Consider the following 14,753-nt stretch of genomic DNA (forward strand, 5'->3'; position numbering starts at 1 on the left):
GAAAGGCAAGGTAGATCATCACCTTGGGGTGTATGTTGATGGGCAGGGGCATAGAGTTCAGCACCACAGCATTAGTTTCAACCTTTCTTTTGCCCAATCAGCCAAGACAGTTTCACTTGAGTCCTGGCCCCTTTCCTTATCACAGCTTCTTCGCTTCTACCCTCCCATTTCCATGGGACTTCTCATGGTCTTCCCTGTTCCAGCCCTCTGCATTTTCTACTTTTCTCATCAGGAGTAAGTTCCCCTTTGAATCTAACAGTATGGCTTAGGGTGAGCCCTGCATGTGGGCTAAATCACTTTCTTCTGACTGCACCTAATGTGTGGTAAAACAAGTGACCGTGCAGTTGTTGAATATAATTTTAGAGCTGATGGGGACCTTAGAGTTTGCTCAGTCCTCCTTTCTCCTTTCCCCTAATTTTAAAGATGTGAAACCTGAGAGCTAGACAGTTTAAATGCCTTTCACAGAGTCACCTAATTAGTAGGCTAGTAATAGATTCGAGACTAGAACCAATTGAATAATGCCAAGTATAAAAATAGGGTTCTAATTTTTCTGTTTGTATTTGAGTTTCTTAGATATATCAATATGACAATTGGCTAACCTAAAATTGTAAAATTCCTGGTCCACATTTGGTTTTTTAATAATAGACCTAAGGCTTGAGCTAACTTTCATTATTTGACCTGGTTATTGACAAAGTAAATTTAAAATAGTGTTAAGACCAATTTCGTAGGAAATTTTTAGCAGAGAAGAGACTTTCTGCAAGTGACCTGAGATGGAGAAAAACTGTTCTGAGACCACACCCAAATCGCAGGACTGCATCAGATGGTATCTGGACAGCTGTATGAGATAAGAGTTCTGAGCCTTGAATAGACAATTTTATTTTGCTGTTTACTTTTTCCCTTTGTGTCTTTTATCTGTAAGGTCTACTTACCAAAGGGGATTGCCCTCTTTTATTTTGTCAAAATCTTTTTTTTTAATTAATTAATATATCTTTAGTTTTCAACATTCACTTCCATAAGCTTTTGAGTTTTAAATTTTCTCTGCCTCCGTCCCCAAGATGGCGTGCAATCTGATATAGGCTCTACCTATACATTCTTATTAAACATATTTTCACATTAGTCATGTTGAAAAGGAGAATTAGAACCAATAGGAAGAACTATTTTGTCAAAATCTTATCCAAGGGATTGTCCCCTTTGATTTTGCCAAAGGCTGTCCATCTCTCCCTTTTCCCCATCACATTGTCTCCTCTCATAATTCCCATAGTTAGAAACCCTTGATGAAGTGTTTGTCATATCAGTTAGTGATTCATTGAGGAGGCTGCCCCTCTCAATAGAATCAAATGAGGGAATGAGATAAATGATTATTAATAACCAATAATTTGGGAAGATTCAGAGCTCTCTCCTTCTTCCAAAGTCCTGATTTTAAATGTGCAGTCTCCTGAAGGACATTGCTGATAATGAGATTGGACTAACTTTCTTGTTCAAGACTTCACCCTGGTAGAAGCTATAGTGTTCTGCTCAGGCTTAGGTGGGGTGTACTTTCTTTGAATAGATAGCCCAAGGCTGTGGGTGATCTGGTATAGAGATAGTCCAAGGGTGATATGACGTCACTCTGAGCTCATTTTCCATTGTGTTGTCTAAACAGAGTTGTTTGCCACCTTCAGGAACACCTCCTTTTTGAAGGATATATAAACTGTGAGCTCGCTGCCATGATTGTCTTTCGTCTAAGAGAGATGGCCAAATGACCTTTCTTTTATTAATAACATGTTGACCTTATTAATAAAATGATTAAGTTGCCCAGAAACTATGTCTCTCAACCTTTTTAATTGTCATACAATATTTCCTGAATCCCAAACCAGTCCTCTCTCTACTATCCTGGGTTAACTCTTCCCCTGGTACCTCACTTGTGTAGACCCATCCAAGATGGCTTCATGCCAATTTTGGAACTTTTATGGTGAACATAACCTTAACTTTGTTAAACAATAAATTTGTTTTCAAAAGTACCTAAATTATAAATTAGCCAATTAAAAAAGTCATCATGTATCAAAGTAGAGTATATATATTGCAAATGATAAAATTTGAGGGTTTCATTTACCAACTTGGGATACTCACTGCCTTTCCTTTTCTCTAAAGTGGCTACATGTTTTTCAATATGATGGGGAAAGTTTCCTACTGAATGATCTCCTAAAGATTTCCATAACACAGCTTAATCTATGGATTTAATTGAATAATTTATTTTAAAAACGTAAATAATGCTATCAGTAATATTGGAAGATACTTCAGAAGCCATCTAGACCAATTCCTTCATTTTAGGAAACTGAGTCACAGACTAGTTAAGTGACTTGCCCAACACCTCATTGGTAGCAAACAGCAGAGGTAGAATTGGAATACAGGTCCTCTGACTACAGGGCCAGGATTATTTCCACTGCGTATTGCTTGCTCACTCAACAAAAATAATACTGCTCAATGCAAGCCCTGACCCTCTACAAGAAGACCTAGGCTCACTCACTTCATAACATATGATTAGAGCTGTTCTTTCTCTCTTGGAAAGGATTACTGTGGCTATATCTGTCCCCAGAGGGCAGCTAGATAGCACCATCATGCATAAAGAGGTAGATTTGGAATCAGGAAGACTCATCTTCCTGAGTTCAAATCTGGCCTCAGACACTTACTAGCTATGTGACCCTGGGCAAGTCACTTAAACCCTGTTTGCCTCAGTTTCTCCATCTGTAAAATGAGCTGGAGAAAGAAACGGAAAACCACTCCAGTATCTCTGCCAAGAAAACCCCAAAATGGGGTCACAAAGAATCAGACACAACTGAAACTGCTGAAGAACAACAATTTGTCTGTTCTCTCCTACACAATCACTATCCTTGACAGGAAAGATAATACAGGCAATATAAATACTTCCCAAGATGTTAGGCTGCACATGAGATGCCTAAGAGCCAGGGAGGTCCAGGCTTAGAGCAAAATGAGGGAATCACTTAAAATAGATTCAGGAAGCCGGATACCCAACTCCAGCTCAGCTGAGACTGCTGATGATTTAAAGTCATTACCACTTAACGGATGTTTAGTGGCCGGAACAAAATAAGATGGTCTCATTCCAGTACCCAGTGAACAGGTGTTCACATCACCAAACCTATTGTCACAGCTGACACTAATTAGCATGCTTGCTGGCAAGCTCAGCAGAAAGGCCAAGAGTTGAATGGGCTTTGGAAGGGGAATTGTCTCTTACTCTTTAGAGAGGAGTCACCCTCTGGAACAGGGGTGCTTCACACTGATAGAGAAGTAGACAGGGAAATGTCAGCCTGTACTTTGAGGGCTGCTGGATAAAATCATGATTCTGTTCCAAATAAACTTAGATTCATGCATAAGGATCCTTCTGACTATAGGTAGCTGACTTTTTTGCTTTTGAGTCTTCACTCCTGGGAAAATGAAATTGGGGCAGCCAGGTGTAGTGACACATGCCTGTATTCTATGCTGCTAGGGAGGCTGAGGCTAGCGAATGTCTTGAACTTAGAGATTATGAGCTGCCACAAAGCTAAAGGCTGACTGGGAGTCTACACTGAGTCCAACACCAATAATGGTGAGCCCTCATGAGTAGGGGTGGAGGAAACGACCAATAGGTTGCCTAAGGAGGGGCAAACTAATTCAGGTTAGAAATGGAGCAGCTCAAAGTCTCTGTGTCAATGAGTTGTGGGGTAGGGCTGGGGAGTGGCCCTTGTGCCACTGGGTGAGACAGAGGGATTGGGGAAGGGGGGGGGAAAGAAGGGGAAAAAAGGGAAGGAGGAGAAAAGGGAGGAAGGGGAAGAAAGGAGGAGAAGGAGGATAAGAAAGGGGAGAGGGAGGGGGAGGAAAGAAGAAGAGGGGGAAGGAGGAAAGAAAGAAAGGGAGGAAAAGGGAGGAGAGGAAAGGAAAGGAAGAAGGGGAGAAGAGGAGGGGATGGGGAAGAGGAAAGGAGGAAAGGGAGGAGAGAGAAGGAAGGGAAAGGAGTAAGGGAAAAAAGGGAGGAGAGGGGAAGAGAGAGGAGGAAAGGAAGAGGGGGAAAGGGAAGAATTGGAGAACAATCAATAGCAATTCCTTCCTTCCACCAAAATTCAAATGCTATATATCAATAGCCACATTTCTGATCCAAGTTGCACCTCTTCGATGAAGTATTTCTGTGAGGTTCCTGGTGGACACACCATCTCCATGCCTTCTGGCTGGAGGGTAAAGCTATGGGCTACAGGGCCTCCATTTAAGGAGGGGGCCCAGCATGATCTTCTCCCCACTTCTCACCGGTCACATTGCTTTTGGACTTCTTTGGACTTGTCCATCATGCCCCTGAGCCAGATGTCTTCCCCTACCCTCAGTTTTTCAGCTTCCTTTTGTATGTTATCTTCCCATATTAGATTATAAGCTGAGGATAAAAACTGTCTAGTGCCTGGCACCTAGCAGGTGATTAATAAATATTTATTGATTATTGATTGACCATCTTTTCCCCAGGCACCCTCCTCTAGAAACAGAAACTTACAGCACAAGTGAGCTTGGTTGGGCTCATAATTCAGGTAAGTTGTACTAGACAGAATTTGACCTGACAGCCTTCGTCATTCCTCATTCTATAGCAATGGATACTGAGGAGTGAGAGTATACTGGAATAGTAAGCCTTACCCCTGTGCTTACTACACACACAATGAACATATAAGAGAAAGATATGTGGGGGAAGCAACATGGTGCCCAAGGCTCACAAGCTCTGCTCTCACATTAAAATGAGTACTTAAAATCATAGGATTTTAGAGCTCTAACCACTGTGCAACCTACCTGCTTTTTTAAGTAATAGTTTAAGCTATTTTTAAAGTAATAGTTATCTATAATCAAATGCCTAGTGCTATGTTGGAATCATTAGGCTCTTTGATACTCCCTTCTAAGCCTATGGAGGCGTACTGCCCAGATCTCCCATCCAGATAGGGCAATGCTGCCATCACTCTCGGATAGCCCAGGCCTTGACTTTTGAAACACGGCCTCAGGTAGGCCTTGATCATCCATGCCCTAAGCAATTAAAGGTCTTCTTTGGCCTCATAGGGACAGGTAGGTGGCACAGTGAATAGAGTGTCAGGCCTAGAGTCAGGAAGACCTGAGTTCACATCTAGCCTCAGACACTTACTAGCTTTGTGACTCTGGGCAAGTCACTTCACCCTGTTTGTCCCAGTTTCCTCATCTGTAAAATGAGCTGGAGAAGGAAATGTCAAACCACTCTAGTATCTTTGCCAAGAAAACCCCAAATGGGATCACGAAGAGTGAGACATGACTGAAAATGACCAAACAACAACCACAATAACACCCTCCAAACTGGGGGAGAGCTGAACAAACTGTGGCAACATTAATAAAATAGAATATTGCAGGAGGAGGAAAATTGGTTAGGACATCCCTGATCAATTGATTTTTCCCCAGACCAGTTTATGAAATCACAGAAGGGGCAGGTTAACAGAGACAAGGTATTAACATGTTCATTGGAATGCAAAAACGGTTACCCCAATTATGAAATGTGAAGTTCTGTTTGATGGAATTAGAGAACCTTCAACTATGGACTAAGTGAAAAATAGGCCATGCCCCGGAGGCCTTTAAGAAGAGCAGAATGTGCCCTCCTGAGATAAACAGTTGAGGCATAAGACCCTTGTATGGTTTGATTCCCTGGCAACAAAACGGAACAAAGTATGGAAGGAGGGCTCAGAGATGAGAGGATTGCTCTTCGCCTTTTCCCTCGAGGTACTGGCTTGCAAGAACCCAAGGCCTATGGCAAGAAAGGTAGAAGAGAGAATCATCTTCCCTCACTGCCCTCTGGTGGAGACACAAGGAAAAAGGCAAAAAGCAATCTCCTTTCAAGAGCTGGTGAACGATAATTTTAGGAGTGTGGACCCAGAGTACTTCCACTGTAGGGGTAGTAGTCATATAGATTCCAACCCAACCTTCAATCTTTGAGTCCCAAGTTGAGGAAGGAGCTCAGAGGGGGTTTCTATAATCATGTCATGAGGAATAGCAAATATAAAAAATGTAGGAAAATATGAGATGAAGAATTTCAGAGAGAAGAAAACAAAGGCAAAAGATACACAATATAAAGATACACAATTTAAATGAAAACCAGTAAAAGTCAACAAAACTCAGATCAAACACAGCTGATGATAATGGTGCTAACTTATCAAAGGTAAAGCATCTTCCTATCTGTTAACGATAGATGAACTATAAAAGTAGGAAGTGATTTGTACTATTAGTCACAATCACACTCAAGTAGATTTTTGTTCAACTGTATTGTGCAAAGTACTGGGGAGGGGAAGGAAAATTGTATGGGTTTTTTTTTGAGAAGTGTTTATTGTAAAAATTTGTTTTACTGAAGATGCGTATTTGTTACAAGGATTTACTTTTTCTTTTTTCTAATTGTAGGTAGATGTAAAAGGGTTAAGGGAGCAACAGAGGTAGCGTAATAAAAGGGAAAAAAATATAAAGAAAAGGAAAAAGAGGGTCATTGAAGCATTTTTTTAATGCACAGAGGAAAACAGAGGGAAAGCCAAAAATAATCACAAATGCATAGGATAAGGTACAGCAAGGCGGCAGAGTAGCTAGAGCGCTGGTCCCAAAGTCAGGAAGGCCTGAATTCCAATCCATCCCCATACACTTAGTAATTGTGTGACCCTGCCTGGGCAAGTCACTTAACCCTGACTGCCTCAAAAAAAAAAAATGCATAGCACAGCTTTAAAAGTTGAGGTAGCTAGGTGTCACAGTAGAATACTGGGCCTGGACTCAGGAAGACTTGAGTTCAAATCATGCTTCAGACATTTACTACGCCTGTGAAAAGTCACTTCAGCTCTGTCTGCCTTCCAGGGTTGTTATAAGGATCAAATGAGATAATATTTGTAAAGTGTTTATAAGACATAGAGCCTGGCACCTAGTAGGTACTTAATAAATGTTTGTTTTCTCCCTTCCCTCCTTTGAAAGTTACGTGTTGAATTTATTATAATTTAAAAAGAAAAGTAAGTTGTAAGTAACAGGGATCTGTAGTTTAAAGCAATTTTTTTCCTGTTCTACCATGTACATGAAAATTTCCATTTTATTTGGTGTTTGTTAAGTTCAGAATAAAAAAAAATTAAGATTAAAAAAAAAGAAAATTAAAAGCTTACCACTGCCACCATGTGACCAGATACCATGTGGATGCCTTCCAGGACTAAGTGGGATTCTGGTGTCTTTTTTTTTTTTTTTTTTTAGTCACTAGCAAGAGCAAACAAAAGCTCCAGGCCTTATGTCAAAAATAACATCAAACGCCTTTCACAAGTCCTCGGGGAGATTACTTAGAAGAAGCGGCAACCCTTTCCTGCAGTCTCCCCAACTGTTCATCAAAGGCACAGTTACCGACTGTGGGACTGATAAAAGATCCACTATCAGGATAGGAGTCATTCACTTGGTACAGACTTACTCTAGCACATCAACCATCTACCTGAATGCATCGTGCCAGAGAAGAAAGGAGGAGGACTTTCCGTCTTCCCTTTTGATATCTCACTAAATGAATTGCCAGGGATGCTGTAAGGTTTGAACAGCTTAATATGACAATTCTCAGAGCAGCATGTTCAGTGGGATCACCAAGAGACTGCAGGCACAGGGGCTATGAATTTTAATTCCAGCTTTGCTTCTGTCTTGCTGTGATGCCCTGGGGTTAATCGCTTAACCTTTCCTTAATCCTCAGCAAAAAAAGGAGAAATGAATACTAATTTATTTCATAGGACTGCTACCAGGTCCAACTAACAAAGCACTTTCAAAATGATGTCAGTTTGTTAAAATTGTGTAATCGTGACTTCGGAAAGTGAACGTGATATCTGGGCCCATCGGCTATAGTAGGCCTGAATTCTTGTGGAAGAATATTAATTTCTGGATTTTCTGTAAACGTGAGCCTTGCCAAAAAGCACCATGGTGGATTTTCTAGGGACAGAAAATGTTTAACTGGGAGAAGAATTTTAGGGAAGTAAGAGATGTACCTGTCCTACCCCCCCCCCCCACAGCATTCAGTAATTATTAATAAGGTTTTACTGTGGTAACAGGGTATTAAACTACTATAAAATTTCTAATGTATCTGGGTAATCTCTTTATGAGGTGTGAACCTTTTTCTTTTATGGAATTAAAGGAAGCAACCTCCTTAGACAAATAAAAATTGGACATGGCTTTGGAGGGCCTTAAATAGCTAAACTTTGGAAAGGGTTAGAGAGTTAGCACAGCTATGGAGGAGACCCTTGTGCTTATATCAGAGGGTAGCAAAGGGAGATAGGAGTGTTTGTCTCCTTTCTCCTTCCTCCCATTGGCCACGTGGATTTGAAATAAGGCTACTCAACCAGTAGTTTGAAAATGCATGATTCGAGGGGCAGCTAGGTGGCGCAGTGGATAGAGCACTGGCCCTGAAGTCAGGAGGACCTGAGTTCAAATCCTGTCTCAGACCAAACATTTGACAGTTACTAGCTGTGTGACCCTGGGCAAGTCCCTTAACCCCAACTGCCTAAAAAAAAAAAAAGAAAGAAAGAAAATGCATGATTTGTAGAAAGGATAGACAAAGCATAGTGGAGCTAAACCTGGCAAGAGAGCAGAGACACACATTCCTGACATATGCTAATGCAGAAACAGCTATTTGAGGGAGGCAGCAGCTTTAAGGCATTAGATCTTTGGTAACAAAATTAGGAGAAAAAACAAAGAGCGAGCTATGGGCTGGAAAGAGGGTCCCTGGCAACCACGAATCAAACTGTAGAAAGGAGAAAACTTTGGGAATCTAGCTGAGTAACATACCCAGCAAAGATGCTACATCCAAAGATTGCAGTATGAGGACTCTGGAGAAAGGACTTCCAGGCGGTACAGTACCAAAGATTGTAAGTTGTCTTTGCCACACACGTATCTTAAATGTGTGCCTTGCTACCACCATACTCTAAGTTTGAGCCCACTCTTCCCATAGATACTGTGTGGATTTGTGGGAGTGTGTGTCCTAGCTATATGGGAAGAAAGATTTATAGCTATTATCACCATTTTTACTATTATTTACTATGCCATCTTAGTAAATATCTTTACTAAGAGCAAATTGACTCACAGGGCTAATTGTTAATGAGGAGAACATCAGTAGGGGCTCATGATGAATAGTAACTACAACAGTAGCAGTATAGCCACATAAGATTATCCTGAGTATGGGTGAGTTTGGGGGTAGCCCAGGGAAGGTAATTCACATGTAGCAGGATGAATAGAAAAAGGGTTTTATAATAATGCTAAAAGGGAGCAATAAAAATTCTCATTGAGTAGCATCATGAGATTTAATACCTCTTAAGACCTCAAAAATGTGCTATATGATTGTTAACTATATAGGGGCAGCTAGGTGGCACAGTGGATAGAGTGCCAGGCCTGAAGTCAGGAAGACTTACCTTTCTGAGTTCAAATCTGGCCTCAGATACTTATTATGTAACCCTGGGCAAGTCACTTACCCCTGTGTGCTCCAGTTCCTTATCTGAAAAATGACCTGGAGAAGGAAATGGCACTATTCTGCCGACAAAACCCCAGATGGAGTCACAAAGAGTCAGATACAACCGAAACGAGTGAACAACAAAATTTGAGAGAAGCATTTTAACTTGGAAAAGTTACAGAATAAAAGATTGGAGCAGATTTTGATTAGCTCATAGGTCAATGGCTAGAAAGGACCTTTGAGGTCAACTAGTCCAAGGTTCTCATTTTACAGATGGGGAAACTGAGGCTTGAAAGTGAAGTCGCTTGTGGTTGCAACGGTAGTACGTCGAAGAATATAGAATTAAACCCAGGTCTTCTGACTCTTAAGCAAATATGCTTTCACTATACCAAACAGTCTCAAGTCACACTAGACTATTTTTGTTTTTTGTCACCTATGCCATGAAGACTTTCTTGATATTTTGATGGACCAGGGATCTCACTGGTATAGGTACTCCCTCCAGTGATGCAGATTGCAGTCCATCCATGTTCCTCTCATTAAATAGCTCATAGTATCTACTCACCTTTGATAATGAAAGTAAGTGGGCATCTCTACACACCATAAGGGACTGACCATAGATGTTCGTGAAAGTTACCTTGTTATGTTGCCACAGATGACACAGCATGGTTCGGCACTGTGCAAATATTGAATGGCTCTGGCTACTCCTATCAATATACTGAGTCGAAGTTGCCAAGAAAGTGGAAAAGTATTATCCTAAAAAGAGAACTGTAGTTAGTTTGGTTGAAGTGCAGTGTTAAGGGCAACATCTACTATATTTATTGTTGATTCGTTTCAGTTGTGTCCAACTCTTTGTGACCCCATTTGGGGTCTTCTTGGCAAAGAGACTAGAGTGGTTTGCCATTTCCTTCTCAAGCTCATTTTACAGATAAGTAAACTGAGGGAAACAGGGTTAAGTGATATACCCAGGGTCACACAGCAAGTGTCTGAGGCTACATTTGAACTCAGGAAGATGAGTCTTCCCAACTCTAGGTCTGGCACTCTATGCACTATGGCGCCACCTAGCGGCCCACTTTTGAACATCTCTAATTGTTAGGAAGTTTTTCCTGATATCAGTTCTAATTTCACCTCTTCCCAAAGTTCACCAATTACCCCTGGTTCTGCACAATAGGTCCAGATTAAAAAAAGCCAAATCCCTCTTCTGTGTGACAACCTTTCAAGTACATGAAGATAGCTGCCATGTGTGCTCCCCGAGTCGTCTCTTCTCTAACATCCTTAATTCCTTTAATCTACTCTCATGTAACATGGACTCAGGGTTCTTTGGGCAGCTAGGTGTTGCAGTGCATAGACTGCTATGCCTGGAGTCATGAAGATCTGAGACCTCAAACATTTACTAGCTGTGTGACCCTGGGCAAGTCACTTAACTCTGTTTGCCTCAGTTTCCTCATCTTTAAAATGAGCTGGAGAAAGAAATGGTAAACCACTCCAGTATCTGCCATGAAAACGCCAAATAGAGACACAAAGAGTCAGACACAACTGAAAAATTCAACAACTGCCCATCTTCAGTTTGGCTTTCCTTTATTGAGGTCTTAAATAAGGAAGATCCAGAAATTTAATTCAACAAGACTTTATCAAGTGCCTACTATGTGCCAGGCACTGTCCTAGCCACTAAGGATATTAGGCCAAAAGTGAAATAGTTCCTGTCCTCAAGGAGCTTTCACTCTAGCTTAAGCTGAAATAAATTTCTCCCTCATTTAATCTCATTGCACTTTGGATTCCTCTGAAGCATTTATTTTCTGATGCATTGGGCTTATTCCCATACATAAGTAATCTCTCTACAAATACATAACATATTCTATATCGTATTTTTATATTAGTAGTAACAGTTAGTATTTATATAGAGTTCATCATGGCCATGTCACTGTGCTAAGTACTTTACAATGATCATCTCATCTGATCCTCACAATAACCCTGGTAGGCAGGTGCTATTATAATCTCCATTTTACAGTTGAGGAAACTGGGGCAAACAAAGGTTAAATGACTTGCCCAGGTTAACGCAGCTAGTAAATGTCTGAGGCCGGATTTGAACTCATGTCTTCCTGACTTGAGTCCTAGTGCCACCTATCTATAATATATAATAGTATGTTATACATTATATTTTATATTACATTCATTACATTATACATTATATTTTTATATATTTCATTTATGTTTATAACTTTTATTTATATTTTATAAATATTTTATATTTATAATTTATAGTGTAATTATATTATGAGGCTATAAAACAATAATTACATAATAACGATATCATATATCATTTATTGTATTTATAATTTTTATTTATTAATTAATATTCATTATAAATATAAATTGTGTGTATTGTATATTTTTATTTAAATACTCTTATGTTTTATATATTTTATTTATATATTATAATTTATAGTACAATTGTATAATTATGAGATTACAAATATGTAATATGTAATAATTATATCATATATTAAAGTGATTTATAACATTATACTTAATATTTTTATAACTATCTCCCTAAAATTCTGGTTGGATTGCGCCACTCCTCTACTCAATCAACTCCAGCAGCTCCTTGTTAAGTCCAGGATCCAATACAAAATCTTCTGTCTGACTTCTAAAGTCTTTCATAAGCTGGCCCCTTCCTTAAACCTTATTCCCCTTCACAAACAATGTGATCCAGGAATGCTAGCCTCCTTGCTGTTCCTCCCATATCCTGACACTCCACATCCGAACTCCAAGACTATGTTCTTCCTCCTCATAGTTGCCTTCTCATTTCCCTGGCTTCTTTGAAGTCTCAGCTAAAGTTCCACTTTCTTTAAGAAATCTTTCCCAGTCTTCCTTACTCTTCAAGTCTTCCCCTTGAGATGACCCACATTTTATCCTGCATATTATCTCGTCTGCATTTTGTCTCTCTCATTAGATGGAGCTCTTTGAGAATAGGGACTCCTTTTTGCCTTTGTATCCCTAGTGCTTAGCATGGTGCTTGGCACATAGTAGGTGCTTAATAAATGCTCACTGAGTGACCCACTACTAGGCCACTGCAGCATTATGGCATGGAGATGACCTTGGCCTCTCAAAAACTCTGCCAGGAAGGAAGAAGCTCTGTGTACTACCAAGCTGGGAAAGGTAGGAGGGTGGGTCTGGCAACAAATAGCTTACTTATTGTTTCCGGACCAGTCTAGTTGACTGCAGAGAGGCTTATTATGGAGAGACCCATAATATCTTTGAAAAACTGTCTGCTCAGGCATAGTCTGTGATATAGATGTGTTAGTCAACAAAATCCAAGAAATATTGAAGAAAGTCTTGTCATATTACCCCTTCTAGATGATAAGTTCCTTAAAGTCAGGGACTGTGTTTTATTTCTCTCTGTAACTGCTACATTGTCCAGTATAGAATCACCTATTTTTTTTTCATCAGACTTGTCAGTCCATCAGTCTAGGAAAGATCTAGTTTTAAAAAAAAACACACTGGGCAAATAATTTAATCTTTCAGGGCTCTAGGCAGCTCACTAAGATGAAATGTTACAGAGAAGCTGCCAACCTGCATTGATAGAGTGAGTTTCCACACCTAGGAGTCTCCTATACCCATGAAGTCACAAATCAAGTCCTTATCTCTATCATTTATACCAATAATTTGGGGTCTGGAATAAATAACGAGGACTAAATTGAATGCTGGTTTTTTTTTTTGACAATTTTGTCTTAGAATTCTCTCTATCTTTATCTATGTTTCTTGATTTCCTTGGGTTCCTTCAAGTCCCAGTTAAAATCCCACCTTTTACAAGAAAGAAGCCTCTCTTGATTTCCCTTAATGCTAAGTGTCCTTCCTCTACTGATTATTTATCCCACATATATCTGCTTTGTCCATAGTTGTTTGCATGTTGTCTCCCTTATTAGACTGTAAGCTCCTTGAGGGCAGGGACTATCTTTTATCTTTCTTTATATCCTCAGTACTTAGCATAGCACCTGACACATAGTAGGTACTTAATAAATGCTTGTTGAAACTGACTGACAACACTTAGGTCTGGCACATGTTTCTTATCGTACTTACTTGCCCTATATTCTTATATGTACAGTTATCTCCTCCGTGAGAATGTGAGCTCCTTGAGGTCAGGAACCATGTTTTTGCTTTTCTTGTGTCCACCGTGCATAGCAGAATGATTGGAACATAGTAGGCACTTAATACACGTTCATTGACTGTGCAGAGAGCCACAAATGTCTAATGCTCTGTTTCCATGCAGAAAGAAACAAATTTTCTGATGTCCTCTCATGTAAACCTGGAGAGGGCTTCCTATTTGTCTTAGAAGGATGATAACAGCTTCTTGAAATCCTGTAGGTCAGAAAATTGGGCAGAATAACGAAAAGGACTTACTACACACTGCAACCTATCACAAAGCGATCCATTGCTCATGTATGGATAAACAAGGCAGAACTTCTCAGCCTCCATAAAATATGTAACCAGTTCCAGGATGTTGGGATGTCGAACCCTTGAAAGAAAAGAGATGTAAACCCATAGAATTTATCCAATCCACATGAAATATGATTTTTGAAGAAACAAATACTGCTTTAATCTCAAGGAAAAAGCAATTTGAAAGCAAGAAATAAATGGAAAGGCAGCTTCATAGCACTAGAGAGAGTGCAGGACTTAGAACCAGAGGACCAGGGTTAAAATCCTGGCTTGATACTATTTGTGGGACGAATTCAATCTCTCTGTGCTTCAGTTTCCAGTCTTGCTGGCCAGGGTAGCCAGGTGGAGCAGTAGATAGAGTGCTGGGCCTGAAGTCAGAAAGACTCTGCTTCCTGAGTTCAAATCCAGCCTCAAAGACTTACTAGTTGTGTGACCTTGGGCAAGTCACTTAACCCTGTTTGCCTCAGTTTTCTCATCTGTAAAATGAGCTGGAGATGGAAATGGCAAACCACTTCAGTATCTCTGCCAAGAAAACCCCACGGACAATATCCATGTGGTCACGTAGAGTCGGACATGATAGCATAACCGAACAACAATGTGTAATGGTATGCAACTATAATTCATCACGTTTCCCAGAAGACTAAAAAGGAATTAACAACCAGCAGATGGTGTAGTAGAAGAGGCACTGGTCTAGGAGTCCGAAGATTCTGTTATTTACTTGCCATGTGACCTTGGAAAAGTTATTTTGACATTGTGGCACTCAGTTTCTTTCTTTGTAAAATATAGATAACGACATGTGGACTAATGATGATACTCGGTTGTCATGAGGAAGAACTTTGTACAGAAGACAGTAAGAGGGAGGGTGAGG

At 40.1% G+C, this 14,753-nt stretch overlaps 1 protein-coding gene across 2 annotated transcripts in view; it reads right to left on the reverse strand.

Annotated features, from left to right (window-relative positions):
- The window catches only part of IRAK3 (interleukin 1 receptor associated kinase 3), a 98,912-nt gene that overhangs the window by 12,873 nt on the left and 71,286 nt on the right, over positions 1-14,753 (reverse strand). For both annotated transcript variants that reach the window (XM_027854145.1, XM_027854144.1), the window contains exons 7-8: positions 13,850-13,964; positions 10,086-10,204 (exon numbers count right to left, since the gene is read on the reverse strand). In XM_027854145.1, coding sequence (XP_027709946.1) covers positions 10,086-10,204; positions 13,850-13,964 — 234 coding nt within the window. The remainder of the gene's footprint in view (positions 1-10,085; positions 10,205-13,849; positions 13,965-14,753) is intronic.

Source organism: Vombatus ursinus, unplaced genomic scaffold, assembly GCF_900497805.2.
Source record: "Vombatus ursinus unplaced genomic scaffold, bare-nosed wombat genome assembly UNPS02010320.1, whole genome shotgun sequence".
In the NCBI taxonomy this organism is placed as follows: Eukaryota; Metazoa; Chordata; class Mammalia; order Diprotodontia; family Vombatidae; genus Vombatus; species Vombatus ursinus.